Here is a 25,591-nt window from a genome sequence, read left to right as displayed (position 1 = left end):
CAGTAAGTGGTATTAAGTATCATATAGCCATACGATGTGACTAAATCCCCATATTTTTCGAAAATGTTCTTCAGGTGTTTTGAATAGCCTTGCAGGAGTTAAATTTCATTTTGTATGTGTGCGCTGTAATATTTTGTTCTTTTGGTTTCGATTCAGGTGCGAATTCAGGCAAAAATTCAGACTTGATTCGCACCTGAATCTGTGAACAAGGACTTACCGGACCCCATGCTGTGAACCGCGGGCACAGCATATGTGAACCCAGCCTAACATCTTCTTGACTATTCCAAAAGTTTTCATACATGCTTTGTACCTTAATATTTTACAATAAAAATGTATTTAAAGCGGAGGTCCACCAATTTTTTTTTTTTTTTTTAAGTCAGCAGCTACAAATACTGCAGCTGCTGACTTTTAAAATAAGGACACCTACCTGTCCGGCGCGCCCTCAATGTTGGCATCTGAGGTTGAGCCGTCCCTCGGATGCTGCCGTCCGCCATCTTCGGTAAAGGAATCGGGAAGTGAAGCCTTGCGGCTTCACTTCCTGGTTCCCTACTGCGCAGGCATGACTCTCGCTGCGCAATGGCACTGGTCTCTGCTGTCTACAGCGGGGGGAAGGGGGCGCCGGATGTGGCGTAAACTGCAGCAGATCTGCGGGGATCTATGCCCGGAAGTGGGTGCAAATACCCATCTTAGACAGGTATCTGCTCCCCCCTGAAAGGTGCCAAATGTGACACCGGAGGGGGAGGAATCCGGACAGCGGAAGTTCCATTTTTGTGTGGACCTCCGCTTTAAATTGAAATAGTCCAACTTTGGGATTGATTACTTTTTGTTAGTCTTTCCAACCTTTATGGCTATTGGGGTGTGGATGAGTTTAGTGAGATTTTTTTTCTTTCTTTTTAATACATAAACAACTTAACTATTCCTATATATAATGAGCTCAATGATGTACACATATTATTTATTGTAAGCACATATACATTTAAAGCAAATGACACAGTCAGGTATTTCAATGTAGTTTGGTCCTTAGAACACAAGAATGACCAAACAATCCACACAAATTATGAATAAATCGATGTTATGCTTGTTTTTATTGTAAATTGGGTAAGAGTTTCACTTTATGTCACTTCTATGTTCGTTATTTTGTTAGTAACTCTGGATCTCCGCGGAATGCACTCCAGATCATATCGACTTTCAAAAATGGTGGGACATATCTGCCACTGGTTCTTTCTATAAATGCCTAGGCAAGTGTATACATCTGGCTTGTAAGTTAGTAGGCATTTCACACCTGAGCTGCGAATGACAGCATCTGTTTGCATGATGCTTTCCTCATCTGTAAAGTCACATGTATACACACATATAACATGTTTGCTATCTGGCTGATGAGGACTTACTTTTGCTACACTAAGGCGACCTTCCATCACTGCAGTGGCTATTCCACGCCATGCATGATCAACTTTAAAGCCTGTGTCTAAATGCATCAGCCATTTTCCAGATATTACACCATAATTAAGCGCCAATTCTCGCACAAGTTCATAGTTGATTTTTCGTCCTGTACTCTGAAGCTGGTCCCAGGCATCCTGAAGTTCTTTTCCACCTTCAATCTGTGGACAATAACCAGGGCCATACACAGCCAACCAACCCACTTGTCCAGATCCTTCCTCAGGATTACCAAAACGAGAGACCCTGGAAGGACGATACGTTTCTAGCCACTCTTCAAACTCAGCCCGTGGAGTCTTTCTTGCATCAAAAATTATCCAGGGGTCCATATCAGCAGCCATTGCTTCTGCAGCATGGTCTTCTGATCCTTTTGACCACCTTTCTCCCTCATCGCAATCTGCCATTTTTGTACAGCTACCATGACAAAAACAGAAATACTGTTATTTTTACTATATGTTTAACTTTATTTCATAAACATGCCTAGTGAACTGGGAAACACATGTTATCGATCTGGGGAATGTATCTTTATCGTGCCGCTATTTATGGAGTTGTGAAGACATACATTGTTTTTGTTGGGTGGTTTAAAAATGAAAGCACTTTTGCCTTCACTGGATTGACATATCCATGAATTAGAATAAGTATAGACTTGGGCTTTTTTTCAACCTTGATGATTAAAGGAATACACCAACAAGAGAAGGAAATCTAAATGAAGTTGAAAAGCACACTTGAGAATAGGTTGTGGTGTAACCACAGAAAAGGCACACTCTCTCAGCCAGAATCATTACAATATTATTATGCAAATTACATGTTATTGTTTCTCTTATAAAATTGGAAAGCAATTCACAAAGAATCTTTTATGATGTTAATATAAATTATGCCAAAGTATGGTTAGTAAGTTAATAAAAAACACAGTGAGATGTTCTGCAACCCATATCACATCAAAATTACCCAAACAGCAAAGACTGTTCAAATTTTGGCTGGTTGGTGCAGCAGTAACCCGACTAGATTCAAACTTTGTATGGGCAGGCTGATTGTACCCAAGTAGATCAATTGATCAACTTAGGTACAACCAGCATGTTGAATTTTTTCATGCAATTATTGCCAGCGACTAGCAATAATCACTGTGTATTCTCCCAGCAGTAGCTCCCTGGGAGGGATTCCCCTATCAACACTATGTTGATAGGGGAATTGAGCGATTGTGGCCGGTTTAAGATTCAGTTATCACAACTGAAGTACAAAACTCCTACCAAGACATTAGTACATTAAATAAACAGTGTGTGGTGGACATGGTACAAAATGGTAATTACTGACCATTGTGTATTGAACACAATGTAATCACAAACAATAATAAAGCTAAACTGGAAGCATAATTTTTTTTATAATAAAAGATATAAAACAAAAAACATTGTACCTTCTAACTGTGCCAAATCCTCCTTTATTTGTGCTTCACAGAATCCCCCTCCAAGACACTCAAGCTCACATTTGGAGGGTTTCAGCAACAGCAAAATGCTGCCAGTTGAGAAAATAGTGGGCGGAACTAGGTGCAGCCAGGTGCTAATTGACAAGCTACAGCCTATAGGAGAATGGCAACCCTGCTCTTAAAGGGGTTGTAAAGGTACATTTTTCCCCCCCTAAATAGCTTCCTTTACCTTTGTGTAGTCCTCCTTCACTTACCTCACCCTTAGATTTTGCTTTTAAATGTTCTTATTTCTTCTGAGAAATCCTCACTTCCTGTTCTTCTGTCTGTAACTCCACACCGTAATGCGAGGCTTCCTCCCTGGTGTGGAGAAAGCCTCTTGAGGGGGAAGGGGACGAGCAGGAGTGTCAGGACGCCCACTAACACACAGCTCCTTTCTCTATCTGCAAAGTAGATAGTGTCCTGACACTCCTGCTTGCCCCCTCAAGAGGCTTTCTCCACACCAACAGAAAGAAGAACAGGAAGTGAGGATTTCTCAGAAGAAATAAAGACATTTAAAAGTAAAATCGAAGGATGAGGTAAGTGAAGGAGGACTGCACTAAGGTAAAGGAAGCTATTTAGGGAAAACATTTTTTACCTTTACAACCCCTTTTAATTCAGAAGCAGTGCAGCATTGTTGCCACACCATCACAGGAAGCTGTATAAGGTGGACAATGACAGGCTCAACAGGTATTTTTGAGATTTTGTAGGGGAACTAAGAAAACCGTATATGCAGATACACCTGCAGCACATTTTTTTTTTTTTTAGATAGGAAGCCATAGTTCTACTTTAATATACAGTATACAAGACACTGCAATGTCACCCAGCCAACCAAGGAAGGCCATCTACCCTTACTGTCAGACTATATCCAGAGGGTAGACACCAAAGGCATCTAAAAGGGTTAGCCATGGCTACAGGTGGCTGAAGCTTTAAGAGGTCCAAGATTCTGGGTGTTCTCCTTTGTTCTCACTATGGCTAGCAGGTATACAACTCCCTGTGACATACAGGATAAACTCTGCCCTTGTCACCATAGTAGAATAAATAATGGCAGCACACAGATATAAAATTATTTGAACTTTAGTTTCCTTTTTAATTTAATTTCATTAACTATGCCAGCATCTCTCTGCCCAAAGACAGAAGTGGACCTACTGCTTGATAAACAGTCATGACCACTGTCAAACTGGTACTGTGAGGCAGTAGTGTTCATCACTAAGCCACTGTGCCACCTTCTCCATAAATAAATATATCTTTGCTGAATGATATTACCCTGGTGGGGGATATGCTTACAAGTAAGTATTGTAGTATTCTGGGAGATCTGCCCGATACATTTAAATCTGCTACTTTACGAAGACCATTTAAACAGTCAAAGCCTATCTGGTGGATATGTGGTTGATTTAGGTATGTCCAAGTCTGGGTATGTATTGGTGATTGCCGTTTGCGCAAATAAAAAAAGTAGTAATATCATGTGTGTTCGGTTATATGTGAAGGGTGAGGGATCAAAATAGATTTTACAAAGCAGTTAAAAAAAAAGGATTTGCAATACCAAAGGGTCAAGCATCGTCCTTGCTGTAATACATACAGTGTAGTTCTTGTTCTGCACTTTTATTGTTATTTTGCTGTTACATATGGTTTTCATATCTTGATAAAAGGTTTTATTGTCATTGAATAATAGTTTCTTATTTATTGTAAAAAGGACAATGCGCCTCACAACCCCCTAGCTTTATGAGAATATTTAAAGCTAAATATTTTTTTCCCCCATTTTGTTTTAAATGGATGGGGATTAAAACCACTTTTTAAAACACATTTTTTTTTTTATCTATATCTCATTAGAAAGAAAACGTTACTTTCTATGACTCAACAAAAAGTGAGAGGATATCATTCCAATGTTAGGGAAATTTCCTAACACAACTGTCATGGGAACAAGTGTCTCCATTGGAACCTTTTCCCTCTATTGCCGTTCTGGTGGCAACAGCAAGACTGGAGACACTGGCGATTAGAGAGATTCTCCCCCTAATTGAGACACAAACAGCAATAGTTTTAACTCATCACCACTCGATCCAAATCTAAAAATGTTTTGTCTTTTAGTTTAATATGAACAAAGGAAATAAAAAATGCTCTTTAAAAAAAAAAAAAAAAAAAATTACACAAATTGGATTATACTACAACCGTTTGAACAAGCTAAAAAAAATTGCGGCAGTTGCATGCAACAAGATTGATTTTGGAGCATGTACAATTGTATGACTAAAATCTCCCAAGAACTCGCTTCCAATGTCTGTCATGTGTTTCAATGGAGCCAATGATCGCTTGTGCTTTTAGCTCCACATGACTAAAAATCGCCCTTGTGTACCCTAAATTCAATACTTCTGTAGAGTGATTATTGGCTCCAGACCTTTGCCTTAAGAATATTGGAATATTTTGAGATGGCTTCACACTACACGTAACAATGTCCATGAAAACATATCTGTACAGATAGTTAATTAAAAAGTATAGTAAGACTGATATTCTTCAAGACTGAATTGACCCATTGCGAATATTATGGAATAAGTGGTCACATTAATATTATTAAATATATTCCTAAGCAAAAACTTTTAAAAATCTACCCGTGTTTGTGGTGATATCTAGGGTGCCAGTGTGACCTGGTGTTGTAGTTTAAGAAACCACCTCAATGATCTTTTGTTACCTAAAATGGAAAATTGTACCAAATACTTACCGTCATTTTCCTTTCCTGATGCCAATACATGGATCTCTGATCCTATGAATATAAGGTCTTGTAGGGCTTATGTATGAGCAGATCTGTGTTCAGTTCCTGGCCAATGTATTATTTTGCATTAATGTGACATCTTGCCTCACTTAAAATAACTTTCCTGATACCAACATGGCAGCATACATATGATATAGCTCCACCCCTATATCCACCCACAGTACCTGTCCAAAGCTATAAAAGTATGACTAAGAGCAACCACCCCATGCTCCATAAAAATATCAAGATCAAAAAAGGGAGGGTTTGTATGCTGCCATGGATTGGCATCAGAAAAGGAAAATTACGGTAAGTAATTTTTTACAATTTTCCATTTTCACACCAACATGGCAGCATACATATTATAAATAGTGAGCTAAACAGGGATGGCTAGAATGTATAATCAAACTTTTATTACAATTGACATGGAAGCCTGGCCCATCATCCCATTTATGTACAAGCCCTTGGATTTTCCCTTTAGCGCCTGAGCCAGGTGCAATGTTCCAACCAGCCTGCTACTTTGCAGTTGTTTCCATAGGCAAATGCTCAAATTTAGAGATCGAAAAATGGGGAAGGTTGCTTTCAGTAAACCTTGTATAGATTTGGACAGGTCCTGTGGGTGGATATAGAGGCTGAGCTAGATCATATGTATGCTGCCAAGTTGGCGTCAGGAAAGTTGTTTTAAGTGAGGCAAGAGGTCACAGCAATACAAAATAATACATTGGCCAGGAACTGATCACAGGTCTGCTCATACACAAGCCCTACCAGATCTTATATTCATATGATCAGAGATCAAATAGTATGCAAAACAATCCATATGGTTGTTAGGTATACTGTAGTATTGTAGTAGCTACCTGGAAAGAAAGGGAGATATAGTAGTTAGAGCAGGGCAGAGCGCTGTGTGTTGTTTGAGCACAATACATTTTTTTTATTTGGGGAGATAACCAGTGGGTGGAAAAAAAGGATTTTTGTACTCACCGTAAAATCCATTTCTCTGAGTTCATAGACGGACACAGCCTTCATTGACCTTAGGTTATGCTTCTTCCTACCAGGAGATTTAGCATAAAACTCCTGGTAGGAAGAAGCATAACCCTAAGGTCAATGAAGGCTGTGTCCGTCTATGAACGAAAGAGAAAAAAGGATTTTTGTACTCACCGTAAAATCCATTTCTCTGAGTTCATAGACGGACACAGCCTTCATTGACCTTAGGGTTATGCTTCTTCCTACCAGGAGATTTAGGCTAAATCTCCTGGTAGGAAGAAGCATAACCTAAGGTCAATGAAGGCTGTGTCCGTCTATGAACGAAAGAGAAATGTGTGCGTTTTGAGACAGGTTATAATATTTCTTGTTTATGCTCACTTTAAACACACAAAAAAATTCTGCAAAAGGTACAGAGATTGGACTGCTGAGGGATGGTTTTGTTTCCGATTGTTTGGGGCATCCGGAAAAAACTTGTCTGGAGAAGAAAAGGTGAGCGGTACCATTAGTTCTGTGTCATGCCAACAGTAAAGCATCCCGAGATCATTCATGTGTGGGGCTGCTTCTCAGCCAAGCGAGTGGGCTCACTCACAATTTTGCCTAAGAACGCAGCCATGAATAAAAATGGTACAAAAACATCCTCTGATAGTGTAATGATTCAAGAGGGGGGAGGGGTTGGTTAAAGAAACTGGGGAAGGAGTAGAAAAGAGAGAAGAAGAAAGGAGAAAAGAAAAAAATAGGAAGAAAGAAAGAAAGAAAAGAAAAAGAAAAAAAGGAGGGGGACGTAGGGGGAGAGAGAAGAGAATTAAAGTGGAAACACAAGGATAGCACTCACATGGGCCACATCTGTAATAATATTAAGGAAGAAACAATATCAAGCAAGTGGACATTGATGGTCAGACTTTAAGGCCAAGGAAGTATGGTTTTGTAAAAAAATATAATTTAATAGCATATAAATAAATTAAACAGAATATACATAAAATAAATAAGTTCAAGAAAAATTATCACAAATTCATCAACAGTAGATGACCACTGTACATTCCTCCGAAGTCGCCAACGCACGTTTCGCCGTGGGGCTTCTTCAGGGCGAGGATGAGGAATATAGAGTTAGCAGAGAGATAGAAACTTATCTGCAATGATACAGTGTGGCATATTAGTCAAACAAAAATATTAATCAAGATACAGAATTAAAATAAAATGAAAAAGTGTCATAGTGTGTATTTACATGGCTGGGGGTCCCTCGATGGGTGCATCCACGGGGCATATAAGATAGAGACGGAAATATACCGAGTCGGGAAGTAAGCTTTAGGTACAAGCTTCCAAGTATCGAAAATCTGGTTGACAAAAATATATATGTATATATATAGTAGTATTTCAACATAATATATATGAATTCTTATTTTAGCTGCTATCAACGCGCAGACACAGAATAGAAAATTATAATAACGATAGAGTAGATAATAGTAAAGATGAAGGATAAGACAGAACACTAAGAACCTACATATGTGTATATGCATGCACAAGCCTAATTGCACATACATGCACGCACACACATGAGAGAAAGAGAGGAAAAAGAAAAAAGAAAAAATAAATAAAAATAAAAAGAGATAATGAAGTGAATATGTTAATTATAGTAAGTAATAAGGGGGAAAAGAAATCATGTGAACAAATGCATTGGATATAGTTGCTACATAGTTACTGCAGTCTTAATAAAAAGACGAGACCAAACGGCCACCATAATCACCTTAGGTGAGTCAAAAGAGTCAAGACTGCAAGTCCAAGAGGTGGAAGATATGTACCACAGGAAAAGTTGATACTCGGACTGTAATAGTAAAAAAGTATATATAACAAAAAAAGCTATTAAACAGCCTTTAAGGACTAGCATTTATGATGGAAATAAGGAGTTAATCAAAAAATCCCAGGTTACCTATTTTTATGAAGTCCTGAGCACACTGGGACAGCAGATGGCAGTATAACAGCAATGTGGAGGGGCTTACATAAAGAAACCCTTTCTGTAGCAGCCTTTGTATGGGGCTTTTATTACAGGCCTGTTGAAATGAAACAATATGTCTATTCAAGGGTCATTCTTGAATGTGGTAAAATTAAAAGAACAAGTTTGGAGCAGAGGAAGTGACTTACCCTATAACTGATTGCAATGCGTCTGTGTCCCAGGGTGTACACGAGGTAACACAGCGCCATTGCATGAGCATCAGGTTTATATAGGCTGTGGGATCACATGGACGTATGACGTGATGACGTCATAGATACGCGCCGTTTCGATAGTGCGGCGCATAAATAAAAATCCCATTGAGGCGGACTATTATGGCAAATCGCCCAAAACGGCCCACAAAGATCCAGGGCACAAATCAAGAATTCCAATGCCCAGACAGAAAACGCACAGGAATAGCCATCGCGGCGCAAACACCCAATGAATATTAGGCACTCAGTGGTGAATTAAGATTTTTAGCATGGCTTAACTGTGATGGTTAATATTAATGCTAGGGCTGCCACCTAGCGGTTATAATGGGGAAATCATCCCTAGTAGTAAACTAGATGAAAAAAGCCCCGTTAATGATCCATTGGATATAGTATATAGTAGTATGTTTAGTGTCACTAGTGTGAATGAAGAGACGGTGCACATGATATTTATAAATAGGAAAAGAAAACAAAAAAGGAGAAAAGGGAAAAGAAAAATGGAAACTGTATCTGCACATAGAAAGCAGCACATGTCAATTATCAAAAATGTTGACCAATACCACTGTCAACCAGATATCAAATAGGAGAGCCTGCAAGTTAGATGGTTATGTTATGAAGGGAATTAACCCTCACAGACCGACCGAGGGGTTAATTCCCTTCATAACATAACCATCTAACTTGCAGGCTCTCCTATTTGATATCTGGTTGACAGTGGTATTGGTCAACATTTTTGATAATTGACATGTGCTGCTTTCTATGTGCAGATACAGTTTCCATTTTTCTTTTCCCTTTTCTCCTTTTTTGTTTTCTTTTCCTATTTATAAATATCATGTGCACCGTCTCTTCATTCACACTAGTGACACTAAACATACTACTATATACTATATCCAATGGATCATTAACGGGGCTTTTTTCATCTAGTTTACTACTAGGGATGATTTCCCCATTATAACCGCTAGGTGGCAGCCCTAGCATTAATATTAACCATCACAGTTAAGCCATGCTAAAAATCTTAATTCACCACTGAGTGCCTAATATTCATTGGGTGTTTGCGCCGCGATGGCTATTCCTGTGCGTTTTCTGTCTGGGCATTGGAATTCTTGATTTGTGCCCTGGATCTTTGTGGGCCGTTTTGGGCGATTTGCCATAATAGTCCGCCTCAATGGGATTTTTATTTATGCGCCGCACTATCGAAACGGCGCGTATCTATGACGTCATCACGTCATACGTCCATGTGATCCCACAGCCTATATAAACCTGATGCTCATGCAATGGCGCTGTGTTACCTCGTGTACACCCTGGGACACAGACGCATTGCAATCAGTTATAGGGTAAGTCACTTCCTCTGCTCCAAACTTGTTCTTTTAATTTTACCACATTCAAGAATGACCCTTGAATAGACATATTGTTTCATTTCAACAGGCCTGTAATAAAAGCCCCATACAAAGGCTGCTACAGAAAGGGTTTCTTTATGTAAGCCCCTCCACATTGCTGTTATACTGCCATCTGCTGTCCCAGTGTGCTCAGGACTTCATAAAAATAGGTAACCTGGGATTTTTTGATTAACTCCTTATTTCCATCATAAATGCTAGTCCTTAAAGGCTGTTTAATAGCTTTTTTTGTTATATATACTTTTTTACTATTACAGTCCGAGTATCAACTTTTCCTGTGGTACATATCTTCCACCTCTTGGACTTGCAGTCTTGACTCTTTTGACTCACCTAAGGTGATTATGGTGGCCGTTTGGTCTCGTCTTTTTATTAAGACTGCAGTAACTATGTAGCAACTATATCCAATGCATTTGTTCACATGATTTCTTTTCCCCCTTATTACTTACTATAATTAACATATTCACTTCATTATCTCTTTTTATTTTTATTTATTTTTTCTTTTTTCTTTTTCCTCTCTTTCTCTCATGTGTGTGCGTGCATGTATGTGCAATTAGGCTTGTGCATGCATATACACATATGTAGGTTCTTAGTGTTCTGTCTTATCCTTCATCTTTACTATTATCTACTCTATCGTTATTATAATTTTCTATTCTGTGTCTGCGCGTTGATAGCAGCTAAAATAAGAATTCATATATATTATGTTGAAATACTACTATATATATACATATATATTTTTGTCAACCAGATTTTCGATACTTGGAAGCTTGTACCTAAAGCTTACTTCCCGACTCGGTATATTTCCGTCTCTATCTTATATGCCCCGTGGATGCACCCATCGAGGGACCCCCAGCCATGTAAATACACACTATGACACTTTTTCATTTTATTTTAATTCTGTATCTTGATTAATATTTTTGTTTGACTAATATGCCACACTGTATCATTGCAGATAAGTTTCTATCTCTCTGCTAACTCTATATTCCTCATCCTCGCCCTGAAGAAGCCCCACGGCGAAACGTGCGTTGGCGACTTCGGAGGAATGTACAGTGGTCATCTACTGTTGATGAATTTGTGATAATTTTTCTTGAACTTATTTATTTTATGTATATTCTGTTTAATTTATTTATATGCTATTAAATTATATTTTTTTACAAAACCATACTTCCTTGGCCTTAAAGTCTGACCATCAATGTCCACTTGCTTGATATTGTTTCTTCCTTAATCCTCTGATAGTGATAACTACGTGGCTTAGGAAACAAAACAGTGACATTTTGGGTCCATGGCCAGGAAACTCCCCAGACCTCAATTGTAATGCTTGGAAACTACTGTGCCACCAGTATATGTGCACATTTTAGGTTAAGTATATGCAATTTTTATAAAAAAAAAATTGCACTATATACGGAGTACACTTTTGAGTTGCAAACTAATGCTGGCCAAAGGATTGCAGAGGGTGGAGATAAATTGAGGAACATCTGGGTGCTGGAGTGAGTAAAGTCATTGCTTATGTCAGGGGTAGGCAACCTCGGCCCTCCAGCTGTGGTGAAACTACAAATTCCATCATGCCTCTGCCTCTAGGAATCATGCCTGTGATTGCCAGGGTCTTGCAATGTCTCATAAAACTTGTAGTTTCAAAACAGCTGGAGGGCCGAAGTTGCCTACCCCCGGCATGTGACACCGTGGTACTTTTGCAAGCATCGAACACCCTTAGCAGCTCTGCAATCAATACACCTGTACTTGTACTCTGGACTTGGAGAGCGGATGGAGTGCAGTAAATAACCCCCCCCCCCTCTATTCCTGGGGTCTCCAAACTATCTAAACAAAGGGCCAGTTTACTGTCGTTCTGACTTTATGGGGGCCGGACTGTCGCTAGTGGGAGTAAACAATGCCTCATCATTGGTTTTCGTGGAAGGAATAGTGCCCTATTAATATCGGTGGGAGGAACAGAACCCCATCCTTGGTGTCAGTGGAAGGAATAGTGCCCCATCCTTGGTGTCTGTTATGGATGCAATAGTGCCCCAAGGGCCGAATAGAGGCAAGCAAAGGGCCACATCCGGCCCCAGTTTGAAGACCACTGCTTTATTCCCCTCTTCCACTCTCTGCTTTTTTCCCTCACAACTTTCCTTACTTTTCTCATATACTTTGATTACTTATGAGGTTATATTGCCTCTTAAAAAGTACAAACCAAGAGGAATGACAGTCTTGAGTTTCATGTACATTACACACTATGTCTGATGTATATTGCCTTGACCGATTATTAGGACTGTCATTCTCTCTTAAATAACTTATAAAAAAATAAAAAAACAGACACCACTGAATAAAAAGAAGGGTCCTGGTCTCAAAACAATCTTACGAGTCAACACTGATCTCTGAAAAACCCTTCTGGCTGAGGTGATGGCCACAAGAAAGGCTACCTTACAGAGTAGCGACTTTCAAGGAGATGTCACAAATAGGTTTAAAAAGAGGTCTTTGGAACATTAACAATACTAGATTTACATCCCATGGAGGCCCAAAGTCCCATACACACTATTAGATTTTCTGCAGATTTTTGTCTTCAGCTTTACTAAAACCATGTAGTGCAAGGGCCTGCCTGGTTGCATACAAATTGGAACTCTTAAGGTTTGACCTCATATTACTGTATATGGTTTTGGTAAATCTGAAGACAAAAATCTGCAGAAAATCTAATAGTGTGTATGGGGTCTAACAGGGGAGGCAATGTGTGTAACCCCTTGTTTAAAATCAGTTTGTTAAAAAAAAAAAAAAAAAAAAAAAAAATGTTCTGGATTAGTATGGTACTAAGCAAAAGGGATTAACTTGAAAAAGAATTCCATTCATCTCAGCACTCACATACGACTCTGCAGGGAAGACCAATGTCGGGATTAAACATGCCGAACTTGATTCTGCAGATTCAGCAATTTCTCCTGAGGCAGGACCTTGACCTGAAAGGTATCCAGGAGAAGGCCCAAGTACCCCAAGTAATACAATGGAACCAGAGATGACTTTTTTTTTTCCGATGGTCAATCAGGATTCATCCATGGTACTCCAAGGTCCACACTGTGATTAACACATTGGATACAAAGGCCAGTACAAGGTCTGTTTTTGCTATAAACATGTGCTAGTGGTTGTAACCCAAGAAATTGCTGATGACCCAGAAAGATAGAAATTAGTAAAAATACATACTTTATGTTGATGGATTCCAGGAAGTTTTACAAAGAATGGTGGCAATAACTGTCCGAACCGACCCAATCCAAAACTTTGAGAATGTAAGGCTCGATTCACACCTATGCATGTTGCTTTTGAGCGTTTTTGTTGTGCTTGCTGCGTTTTTTTACGTGCGTTTTGCATTTTTTTTGGTTTTGTTTTTAGCCAGTAATTTTTTTGTCTTACATTTCCTTTAACAACCAGCTATAAACAGGTTAAACAAAAAAAAAACGCAAATCGTGGCAAAATCGCGGTACTTGCGTTTTGGATGCAGGTCCATTGAATTCTATTGCATGCAAAACGCTGCTTTTTGCATGAAAAAAATCCCTGACCCTTTCCAAAAACGCAGAGGCACAAAAAAGCATTGATGTGAACATGTTCCATGCATTTCTGCAAAATGCATCAAAAAAAGCATTGTGAACCATTAAATCCAAGATCAGAGGAATATTGCTGATGAGTTTCAGAACTGTAAACAGGTTTGAGAAAAAAACTTGAAGCCTTTCCATTGGGGCAACATGGTGATAACCCTATGAATCAACAATCCAGGTCCAACCAGAGGTCCAGTGGCAGTGACTTTTTAATAAAAGAATAAAGAGGTGTACCACTCACAATGCATCGAGATACCCAAGTATCTATTTACAGCACCCTTTTAAGTGCAACAGATCCAGTATTGTCCTCCTCCCACCGCTGATCTCTCCAGGTCCCATCCTGCACCACCATCTTCATTGTTTATGTCACAGGGAGCTGGCTGTCTCTTCCCAAGGTAAGTGATGCACACGTCTGGCTATCCACATGCAGTAAAAGAGAACATGACTTATCAGTAGAGCTGCACGATTAATCGTCAAGAATCGTTATCGCGATCTTTTTCCCGTTACGATTCTTGACACAGAGTTTCACGATCTTTGACATGAAAATAATTTTCTCTCTGCACTCAGCCAAAAGTCAAAGTCTGGGCAATCTGCCAAGTTTTGAAAACATTCTTTATCAGTGGAAAGTTAAGTCTAAACATTGTATCACTTTTGACTTTTACATCAAAGGCATAAACTTTTGTATGTAAATTAGGAACGTTTAACCACTTAAACACCAAACCTTTTTCTGACAGCTCTTTTCAAGTTAAAGCGGAGGTTCACCCTAAAACAATTATATACCATTCCATCCAGCATACTGCCGACATGTACAGTATGCTGTTTTTTTTCCCGCTGTACATACCGTTTTATACTTTTTTCTTTTCTGACTCCCCGCGGGGAATAGGCGTTCCTATGAAGAGACGTAGATTGACGTGCGGATAGGGCACGTCACACGTTCTGAAAATAGCCAAACTGGGACTCTGCTATATACGGCGCCTGCGCAGTCAGCTCTACACGGCTCCTAGTCTGTGCGCAGGCGCCGTATAGAGCCGAGTCCCAGTCCGGCTATTTTCGGAACACGGGACGCGCCTTATCCGCACGTCAATTATCTACGCCTCTTCATCTGAACGCCTATTCCCCGCGGGAGTCAGAAAAGAAGTATAAAACGGTATGTACAGCGTAAAAAATAAAATCTTACTGTACATGTCGGCAGTATGCTGGATGGAATGGTATATAATTGTTTTAGGGTAAACCTCCACTTTAAAATCATTATTTTTTTTTGCTAGAAAATTACTTAGAACCCCCAAACATTATATAATTTTTTTGTAGAGACCCTAGAGAATAAAATGGCGGTTGTTGCAATATTTTATGTTGCACTGTATTTGCGCAGCAGTCTTTTTGAATGCAATTTTTTTGGAAAAAAATTACTTTAATGAATTAAAAAAAAAAATAGCCAGTAAAGTTAGCCCATTTTTTTTTTTTTTTTTGTATAAATGTAAAAGATTTTACGCCGTGAGAATCGTGATCTTCATTCTAAGCCAAAAAATCTTGATTCTCATTTTGGCCGGAATCGTGCAGCTCTACTTATCAGACCAGGTAACTTTCTTCCATTGCTCGGAGGTCCTATTCTGATGCTCATGTGCCCATTGTAGGCCCGTTTGGCTGTCAGCATTAACACCCTGACTAGTCTGCGGCTACACAGCCCCGTACACAACAAACTGGGATGCCCATATTTTTTCTGCTTTCAACACATTAACTTCAAGGACATGTTTACTTGTTGCCTATGTAGCGCCCTACTCCTGATGACCAGTCGCTATGTTAAATTTAGTGGGTGTCTGAGCTGATAATTAGCTCAGACTTTGTTAATTAAAGCTAAATCAGCCTCTGTTCCGGCTTTGGCTGTGCTTGGATGGATTTCCCTTTGTTTGCGTTTAGGTGGCGTTACCACCACAGGCCAATGTTGTAACTCAAGCAGGTCAGGGTGTATTGGGTGTCTTTCTCCGGGAACAGCCCAGTGGGAGTGGTCTCCCCACTGGGCATGCTGGGGAAGGATACTTAATGGGCAGACGCCATTTTTCGGGGGTCCCTTTTCGCCTCGTGGCCCTCCTGGCGCAAGGTTTGTGCTGTACGATTTTAGGCCTCTGGGCCATGCTGGTCCGAGGCTGAGTTCCTGCCAGGTAGGCCCAATTGTCCTGACTGGGGCCTACGCTTTAAAGGTGATCCTGTGCTGTCTATCCTGAGGGAAGAACCCGCTCAATGGAAGAAACCAGGGGAGGACCTGTCTCGAAAAGGACCGAGCAGAAGGCTGGTAGTCTACTAAACCTTACAGTGTGACGGGTTGGCTTAAAGGCTCTAAGACTGTAAGGCTGAATATCCGGGTACCAAATCCTGTGGCAGAGGATTCCGGAATCGTTCATTTATGTTTGCAACCAGTCTGTGGCAGAGACTGAAACTATTTGTGTTCGTGCTTCATTCCGGCTGCTAGGCCAGGTGAGAGGGGCTTATCCGGGTGAGCAATACCCACTTGAGAGGAAGTGGTGAGTGACCTTTTTGGAACTTAGAAGTTTTCCCCAGTGATCTGTCTTGTGCGCCTGAACCTTCCCCTGATCCTTCATCCTTCTACTTTATAAAATAAAACCAAACAGCTAAAGGTTTTACAACTTGTGTGGACATTGGAGTTCTTTACAGACTTTCTTCCCCCAGACAACGAATGTTGAGGTAACGTGCAAGGCCCAAATCTAATCCAGCAGCTCCTACAGGGGTAGTGCTACACCTAAAATATCCCACTGACCTTTAGATGCCAATCAATGTTATTCCCTTTACCTGTCTGCCATCATCAAGTTATGCCTGATTGGTGGCTCCGATTGGCGATACTCCCCCATTCAGGGCTCAATCACAGCTGCTGGCTCTCTGTATAGCCATCTTTTCCCTGTTTATACTTACAATCCAGGCACTCCAGCAAGGACTTTTGATTTAATAGAAATGCTGAAAGAATGCAAAACTAAAAACGTGTTGTGGTCCCGTCATGTTCTGATCACACCTGTGCTGGTACAGTAGTCATTTCAGTGGGCTGCCCTACGCATAATAATTGCACAAAAGAAGCGTGAGCACTTTTTTAAAATTAAATCTCACCATAGCACATCACTTTGTTACCATGCATTTTCACATAAGTTTAGCAAGTTGTGTTGGGGTGCCAGTAACAATTATTGGCACTGCAGTATATCTGCAAAGGATGCGTGATTTTGTTGTATTCCTGCATCACACACGTGTTAACGCGGCTTTATATGAAATTGATTAATGAAAAGCTCCAGAAATGTGGTAAAAACACATGCGTTTTTCCAGCAAAGCAGTGTGAAAGCAGCCTTTCAAGCGCAACAGATCCAGTATTGTCCTCTCACCCTGCACCACCAACCATCTTCATCATATATGTCATAGGGAGGTGGGTGTCTTCCTCTGGTTCCTGTAGCCTGTCCCCCCCCCCCCAATGACGCACACAGTGGGAGATCTGGCATCTCTTTACATGAGTCTAAGTAATGCCTTACAAGATATCTAATGTCAGTATTCCAGAAAGCAGCAAGAGGAGAGGAAAACAACTACTACTAGTCTAGTAGAAAATGGCGAAAAGGCGGTAAGGCCAGATTTTTGAAAAATTATAGACAGCTTGATTTTTTATTAATTTTTTAAATATGGGGGGGGGGGGGTAGAGGTTTCAGCAAACTTTATGCATCAGACTTGATCATATCTCCCAACTTTTTGAGATGACAACAAGGGACGCCTATTAGCAAATGTATGTAGGAATGGGCCGCACCACTTGCCACGCCCTTTTAAAGAAGAATTATACAAACAAAATTAGTTAAAGTGATACTAAAGGTTCAAATTAAAATATAAATAAAAATAACAGACATATCATACTTACCTCCACTGTGCAGCTCGACGGTTCCTTCCCGCATCAGATAACCTCCTAGGAAAAGTGCTCTCCCGGGTGGTTACCTTGCGGGCGCACTTCCGTGTCCAGCATTCGGCGTCCATAGCTGCTGAATGTAGGACTCTGCCCCGCCCTCTGGCACAACTGGATTTGATTGACAGCAACGGGAGCCAATGACTGCGCTGCTATCAATCAAGAGCCGAGAACCCCGGGCAGAGTTCATAGGATGCATTAAGGTGAAATCCACAAATGCTTTTTTTTATACCTTTATATTGGCTTTTGACATTTACAACTGCAGCAACTTTGGATGAAAGGTTTAGCACTGTGAAAAGCTATTTGATAGATAAATAGTGCATTTTATATGCAACTATATAGATCAGACCAAAAAGAGGGACAAATGAGGAGTGAGGAGGAAGGAGGAAGGAGGGACAGAGGAACATTGCTCCAAATCAGGGACAGTTGGGAGCTATGGACTAGATTAACCACTTCAATACTGGCCCATAGTCATATGACGTCCACAGAGGGGATCTCCCATCCTGGGTGGACGTCATATGACGTCCTGGGCTTTGTGGGGGGATATCTGAATGATGCCTGCAGCTGCAGACATCATTCAGATATCATTCTTTAGTGCTGGCGAATTCTGTGCACCATAAGAACGATCCGCTTGATCGTTCTTATAGGCGGCGGGAGGGGACATCCCCCCCCCTCCCACCGCCATCCGGTGCTTCTCCAGGCTCTCCCGTGCCATCGGGGGCCTGGAGACAGAATCGTCCGGCACAGGCTAGTAAGCATAGAGATGACTGGTGACCAGATGGTCACCAGTCCTCTCTATGACCGTCGGAGGTCATAGGAAGTAAACAAAGCTGCGATTGCGGCTAGTAAGCAACAATAATCATGAGATCTCATGCTTTCTAGCCTGGAGGAGAGATGTGGGGTCTTATTGACCCCGCATCTCTCCATAAAGAGGACCTGTCACACACATTTCCTATTACTAGGGATGTTTACATTCCTTGTAATAGGAATAAAAGTGGTAAAAAAAAAAAAAAAGTGTAAAAAAAATAATAATAATAATAAAAAAAAAATTAAAGCGCCCCTGTCCCCTGGTAGCTCGCTCGCAGAAGCAAACGCACATGTAAGTCCCGCCCACATATGTAAACGCCGTTCAAACCACATATGTGAGGTATCGCCGCGTGCGTTAGAGTGCCAGCAACAATTCTCGCACCAGACCTCCTCTGTAACTCTAAACTGGAAACCTGTAGAAAATTTCAAAGCGTCGCCTATGGAGATTTTTACATACCGAAGTTTGGCGCCATTCCATGAGTGTGCGCAATTTTAAAGCGTGACATGTTAGGTATCTATTTACTCTGTGTAACATAATCTTTCATATTTTACAAAAAAAATTGGGCTAACTTTACTGTTTTGTTATTTTTTAATTCATGAAACCATTTTTTTTCCAAAAAAAAGGCGTTAAAAAAATTATTGCGCAAATACCGTGCAAGCTAAAATGTTGCAATGACCGTTGTTTTATTCCCTAGGGTGTCTGCTAAAAAAAAAAAAACATATATAATGTTTGGGGGTTCTGCGTAATTTTCTAGCAAAAGAATTACGATTTGTACATGTAAGAGAGAAGTGCCAGAATAGGCCTGGTATTGAAGTGGTTAAAAAAGGACAGCTGACTAGGAAAGAGGGACAGGTGGCCTTGGCTCCAAATAAGGGCCACATATGAGCTATGGGGGTGCAGTACAGAGTGCCCAGCACTGTGCCAGGTGACACAAGTAACACAGAGAGACAACAACAAAGCAAAAAGCAGGTAAATAACACAGGAGAGAAGTGCTGGAAATGTAATGGGAAATGCTATATGGGGTAAAAAGAGCACATTTCTGGACACAGCACAAGCTACTAGGAAACAAAAGATCGTCCATTACCCGGAGCATATATCCCAAACACAGCTACACAGGCGGCTTACTGCAGGAGAGGCTCCGTTGTCATATCTGCAAGCTCAGACTTCCAGTAGTAGGCCCCGTTACCTAGGCGACAGCAGCCATATTCGAGCGACTGTAGGGGAGGGGGGGGGGGTTGTGTAAATGGAAAACTTTATTAACAAGAGCGGAGAACACAGTACAATAGCACCAGGCTTCGCATTCCTCTAGAATGCTGCTTGAAAGCAAACATGTACATTAGCACCACCCAACTTCTACAATACAGGCTACACCTTCTGCCCCCTGTAAATCATACTTTTCTAACGTTTATGTCAAAGCGGAAACACACCACGAGGAATCGGAAGCGCTTCACAGTATAACTTTATTGTCCACGCACATTCACCCTACAATGCACTAGGAAGTGTTTTTTTTTTTTAAACAACAGGATGAACTTTATTAAACACCATTTTGCGGACAAATCCTGATAGTCCTCCCGGCAGTTGTGGTCAGTGAATTGTTCTTCGCCTTTGCTTTCCTCGGTGTTCGGGATTCCTATCGGTGGACGATGCCGAGCAAAAAGAAGAAGTACAACGCGCGTTTCCCGCCGGTAGGTTTGAGGCCTGTGGTGGGTTTAGAGCCCGGCCTTCCTTCATCAGGTTTTCGGGTCTCGCAATCCCGGAAATGCTGCGCTCGGGCACCCGGTGCAGTGTTGTTTGGCTGGTTCGTGTGTCTGTAGGGCGAGTGTTAGTGTTTTGTGGATTGTAGGGGCTAATTCTCCGCATGCCCCCCTTTAACGGGGTCATGACTCGTAGCTGCCCCCCACCCATGCCTTGCACTGGTTCCATACCATGGTGCTCTCTGCTATCATTCCATTGCTGTACACACATTTCCAGGGACACTGTGTTGTTGTAGTGACGTGTCTGTCTGCTGTACATGATCCTCTCTATGGACACCTAGGGGTAATGCAGGGTAGGACTGGAGGGGGCATCTGTACCCCCACAGGGCATAACCCACCCACCTAATATTGGGTAGCCCCCAAAACAGCTCATCAAGGCATGGACCCCACTAGACCTCTGAAGGTATGCTGTAGTTAGTATCTGGCACCAAGCTGTTAGATCCTTCCTGTGGAACTAAACCCATCAATTTAACAGTTTCAAAACGAAAACGTTCTATTTCTGGCATGCTGGGATCGCTAGCGGTCACATTGGGTTGTGCCCTCATCCGAACTGTCAAACCATCAGATAGGGATGCGTTTTGTAGCTGATCACATGTGCAGCACCATGGCAGTTGAAGATTAAACAGAGGCAAGGATGGCCGCTTCCATGGCTAAAAATAAATACAAGGGTTTAGTTCCGCTTTAATCCCAGCTTCAATGGATCAGACTTGATTTTTCAGCACATCCCACAGATGCTTGATGCCTTGCGATCTGGAGAATTTGGAGGCCAAGTCAACACTTCAAACTCGTGTTCCTCAAGCCATTTTTGCAGTGTGTCAGGGCGTATTATCCTGCTAAAAGATGGCACCCAATCAGGGAATACTGTTTCCATGAAGGGGTGTAGTTGCTCAGCCACAATGTTTAGGTAGGCGGTACGTGTCAAAGTAACACCAGCGTGAATGGCAGGACCCGCGATTTCTCAGCAGAACATTGCCCAAAGCATCGCACTCCTCTGCTGGCTTGCCTTCTTCCCATACTGCAATTTGGTGCCATCTATTCCCCAGGTAAACAATGCACATGTGTGCGGCTGTCCACATGATGTGAAAGAGAACATGACTCATCAGACCAGGTCACCTTCTTCCATTGCTCTGTGGTTTTATTCTGATGCTCATGTGCCCATTTTTGGCTGTGGACACGTGTTGGCATTAGGGATGAGCTCCGGTGTGTTCGCACACTCCACATGCAGAGCCCGCCAGGAAGTCGGCACGGCGCTGCGCTAATCACAGGCAGGGAGACCTTGTCCCGATGCTCGGCTGCAGAGATCGGAAATGTCTCACTGCCTGTGATTGGCGCAGTGCCGACTTCCTGGCGGGCTCTGCAGTGGAGTGTGCGAACACACCGGAGCTCATCCCTAATTTGCATAAACACTCTGACCAGTCTGCGGCTACACAGCCATTACACAACAAACTGGGGTGTAATTTTTTCTGCTTTCAACACACAAATGTCAGGGACAACATGTTTACTTGTTACCCAAAATATCCCACTGACCTTCAGATGCCATTGTAACAAGATAATCAATGTTATTCCCTTTACCTGTCAGTGGTCATAAAGTTATGGCTGATTGGTGTAAGTCAGGGCTCGACAAATCCCGGTCGCCATGGCGACTTTTTTTTTTGTGAGCTGGTGGTGAGCCGTTGGTATTACAAGTTAAGCATTACAAGTTAAACAGCAATTCTAATGTAATTTTTCACTATTTTTCACTGCCATCTTCTTCCCTCTAATTAGAACCCCCAAACATTATATATATATTTTTTATCCTAACACCCTAGAGAATAAAATGGCGACCGTTGCAATACTTTCTGTCATGCCGTATTTGCGCAGCGGTCTTACAAGCACACTTTTGTAGCAAAAAATTACACTTTTTTTATTAAAAAATAAGACAACAGTAGAGTTATCCCCATTTTTTTTTTTTTAATATTATGAAAGATAATGTTACGCCGAGTAAATTCATACCCAACATGTCACGCTTCAAAATTGCGTCCGCTCATGGAATGCCGACAAACTTTTACCCTTTAAAATCTTCATAGGCGACGTTTAAAAAAATCTACAGGTTGCATGTTTTGAGTTACAGAGGAGATCTAGGGCTAGAATTATTGCTCTCGCTCTACCAATCGCGGCGATACCTCACATGTGTGGTTTGAACACCGTTTACATATGCGGGCGCTGCTCACGTATGTGTTCGCTTCTGCACGCAAGCTCGTCGGGACGGGGTGCGTTTTCTGTCTCCTAACTTTTTTAGCTGGCTCCTAGATTCCAAGCACATTTGTCAAACCCTGGTGTAAGTTTGGGTTGGTTGGCTTTGATTGCTGATACTCCTCCCATTCAGATCTCTGTCACAGCTGCTGGCTCTCTGTTTAGCCATCTACTCCTTGTTTAGACTTCCAATCCCAGCACTCCAACATGGACTTCTGATTCCATAGAAATGCTGGAAGAATGCGCAACTAAAATGTGCTGTGGTCATTGGGCTGCTCTACACACAACAATTGCACAAAAGAAGCATAAACACTTAAAAAAAATGATGTGCTAGTATGCCTTCACATTAAACTTCCCTGAAAACAAAGCTCTTCCAGTGCTGAGAAGTCAGCGTTACACGTGCTCCCGTCTTCACCCGTCTTGCTTCTGGGTTTGCGGACTCCGGCTCTGTGACTGGTCGGAGCCGCGATGATGTCACTCCCACGCATGCGCGCTGGAGCTGCCATTCACAGCACGGGGCTCTCGGCGCACGGCCGTTTCTTCAAAACGCAGTAGCTGCATATAAACAAAATATCTCCTAAATGGTGCAAGTTTAGGAGATATTTACACTACTCATAAGGAAGCCCTATTATAGATGAAATCAAAAGATTGAAGTTTAATTTTTCACTTTAACAATTCATAGCACTGCAGCATGTCTGCAAGCAAAGGATGCATGGTTTTGTTGTGTTCCTGCATTGCACAAGTGAACATGTTTTTCTGAGCTTTTTTTTTTTTTGTAGAAGTGTATTATAAGCCTTTTACAGCTTCAGGCATTTTTGTTTAGCCTATGGAAAGCACTAGGGGGAGGAGAGAGAGGAAATTAGGAGTGGAGAGCTGCTATTTGTGCGTTTTACGAGCTTTTTTCTGTTCAAGTCAGACGTTTCTATTAATATCTATGGGGCCAAAAACACTTGTAATCTGCCAAGAAGAAGCTTGTGTACTTTTTTAAGCTTCAGGCGACAGAATGCTCATATGTAAACAGGGGCCATTGAAATGAATGGAATTTTGCTTGTTGGAGCTTCAGAGCTAAGCGTTTTACAATCTGAAAATCGCTCAGCTGTGAACAGGGCCCAATTGAAGCTGAATGATGAGGATCAGGGATGAGTTCAAGTGTGTTTGGATCCTTGGCTGAACTTGTGTGTGCTGCGGGGCAGGCCTTGGTCACTTATGATTGAGACACAGTGATGGCTGAGGCGGGTTCATATTAGGATCCCAACACACCTGACCTTATCCCTGGAGAGGACTATTTTGTGATGGCGGCATGATGTTTTATTTTGGCGAGCCCATACAATTTTGACAGACGTGCAGTCATCTAATTCATCTGGTAAAGCAGGGTTCGACAAATTCCGGGCGCCAGGTTGCCGTTGCGCCTAGAATTATCGACCTGGCGCCCAGGGCAGCAGAGCTGGGGTATCCTGTGTGCGTCGGGCGCCCCCCCACCCGCGATGGCCGCTAATTGAGGCCGCGGCTTTGCAGCCTATGCTTCCTAGGGGACTGGAGCGAGCGGGGGGCGGGCCGCCCCCGGGTGACACCCACTGGGGGGATGTCAGGCTGGCGGCGCCCCTCCTGCGACTGAAGACAGTGCCGCGGGTTTAGGCAGCACGGATCGGTCATGACCTGTACCTGTAGAGTCTGAGGTAGTGGCTTTGCGGAAGGTATTGCGAGCTGCATCCGAGCCAGTCGGCACACCCGGGACCCGGCGCAACCATCACATTCTGTCCTCTCTGTGGTCGCGGCTCTGATCAGTCTCTGCAGTGGCTTTCATAGCCGAGCAGAGAGTGAAGCCGCCTCCCCTCCTCCGTTATGTCTACATAGTGCTGTGCATGCAGGAGGAGGGCGGCTTCACTCTCTGCTCGGCTATGACAGCGGCTGCCAAGACTTATCAGAGCCAAGAGTCCGCGCGACCACGGAGAGAATGGAATCATCATGGCGCCGGATCCCGGGTGTGCCGACTGGCTCAGGTGCGGCTCACATTAACCTCCCCCTGCAAAGCCACTACCTCAGAGGCGTACCCCCCCCCGTGACTGGAGCGATGACAGTGCTGAGCGCCGCGGTACAAGAGGAGGGGGGGTTGCGGGGTGACACTGCGGCACCATCCATCCCTCCTCTCTGTTTGTGTGTACAGAGGGGGAGGGGACCTTCTGTATATGAGCCGTGACCGTTGCTGCGCTGATCTGAGGTACTGAATGGGGAGGGGGTTTGCACTGAGGGGGGAGGTGTTTGCACTGGGGGGTTGCACTGATGGGGGGGGGGTTGTACTAAGGGGGGGTTTGCACTGAGGGAAGGTGTTTGCACTGGGGGTTGCACTGAGAGGGGGGGGGGGGGGGTTTGCACTGAGGGGTCCAGAGGTGCAGGGTGCTGTGTAATGTAAAGGGGCCCAGAGGTGCAGGGTGCTGTGTAATGTAAAGGGGCCCAGAGGTGCAGGGTGCTGTGTAATGTAAAGGGGCCCAGAGGTGCAGGGTGCTGTAAAATGCAAAGGGGTCTAGATGTGCTGTGTAATGTAAAGGGGTCCATAGGTACAAGCGCTGTGTAATGTAAAGGGATCCAGAGTTGCAGGGTGCTGTGTAATGTAAAGGGGTCCATAGTGCTGTAAAATGCAAAGGGGTCTAGAGGTGCTGTGCAATGTAAAGGGGTCCAGGGGTGTTCGCTTCTGCGCGTGAGCTTGGCAGGACGGGGGTGCGTTTTCTGGCTCCTAACTTTTTTAGCTGGCTCCTAGACTCCAAGCAAATTTGTCAAACCCTGTGGTAAAGTACCTACCGTATTTATTCGAGTATAACGCGCAAAATTTTATACCCAAAAAAAAGTTCAAAGTTTGGGTGCGCGTTATACTCGAGGACTTTTTTCCCCCCCCGCCGCTACCGAAGCCACAAACGCCGCTACAACGTTAATCACGCGGCGCGGGGGAACATTAGACAGCTTTCGTTTGAATAGCTGTTTTCCCTGCCGCGCGTAGACACTCCCCCTTGGACGGACCGGTCCAATCGCGAACGAGGGGGAGTGTCTATGCGTGGCAGGGAAAACAGCTGTTCAAACGAACGCTGTCTGTAATGTTCCCGCGCGCCG

General features: G+C 42.6%; 2 protein-coding genes across 3 annotated transcripts in view; one reads left to right on the top strand and one right to left on the bottom strand.

Moving 5' to 3' along the window:
- Positions 1 to 938: 938 nt before the first annotated feature.
- C11H11orf68 (chromosome 11 C11orf68 homolog) lies at positions 939 to 19,717 on the bottom strand. Of its 2 annotated transcripts, none has more exons than XM_040328865.1 (2): positions 19,629 to 19,717; positions 939 to 1,848 (listed from the first exon to the last, which is right to left on the bottom strand). In XM_040328865.1, exons 1-2 carry the CDS (start codon positions 19,649 to 19,651, stop codon positions 1,113 to 1,115), a joined length of 759 nt encoding a protein of 252 aa, XP_040184799.1. In that variant the 5' UTR covers positions 19,652 to 19,717; the 3' UTR covers positions 939 to 1,112. The 2 variants fall into 2 exon arrangements, with proteins under 2 accessions (XP_040184799.1, XP_040184800.1); XM_040328866.1 differs by having other exon boundaries at positions 19,588 to 19,713.
- A 301-nt stretch (positions 19,718 to 20,018) lies between these two features.
- DRAP1 (DR1 associated protein 1) overlaps positions 20,019 to 25,591 on the top strand; it is a 39,500-nt gene continuing 33,927 nt past the window's right edge. Inside the window, exon 1 of the mRNA XM_040328864.1 lies at positions 20,019 to 20,188. Coding sequence (XP_040184798.1) covers positions 20,147 to 20,188 — 42 coding nt within the window. The 5' untranslated portion in view covers positions 20,019 to 20,146. The remainder of the gene's footprint in view (positions 20,189 to 25,591) is intronic.

The sequence above is a fragment of the Rana temporaria genome, chromosome 11, assembly GCF_905171775.1.
Source record: "Rana temporaria chromosome 11, aRanTem1.1, whole genome shotgun sequence".
NCBI classification, from domain to species: domain Eukaryota; kingdom Metazoa; phylum Chordata; class Amphibia; order Anura; family Ranidae; genus Rana; species Rana temporaria.
The sequence above is the reverse complement of the archived record's forward strand: the minus strand, read 5'-3'. Positions and strand labels throughout refer to the sequence as shown.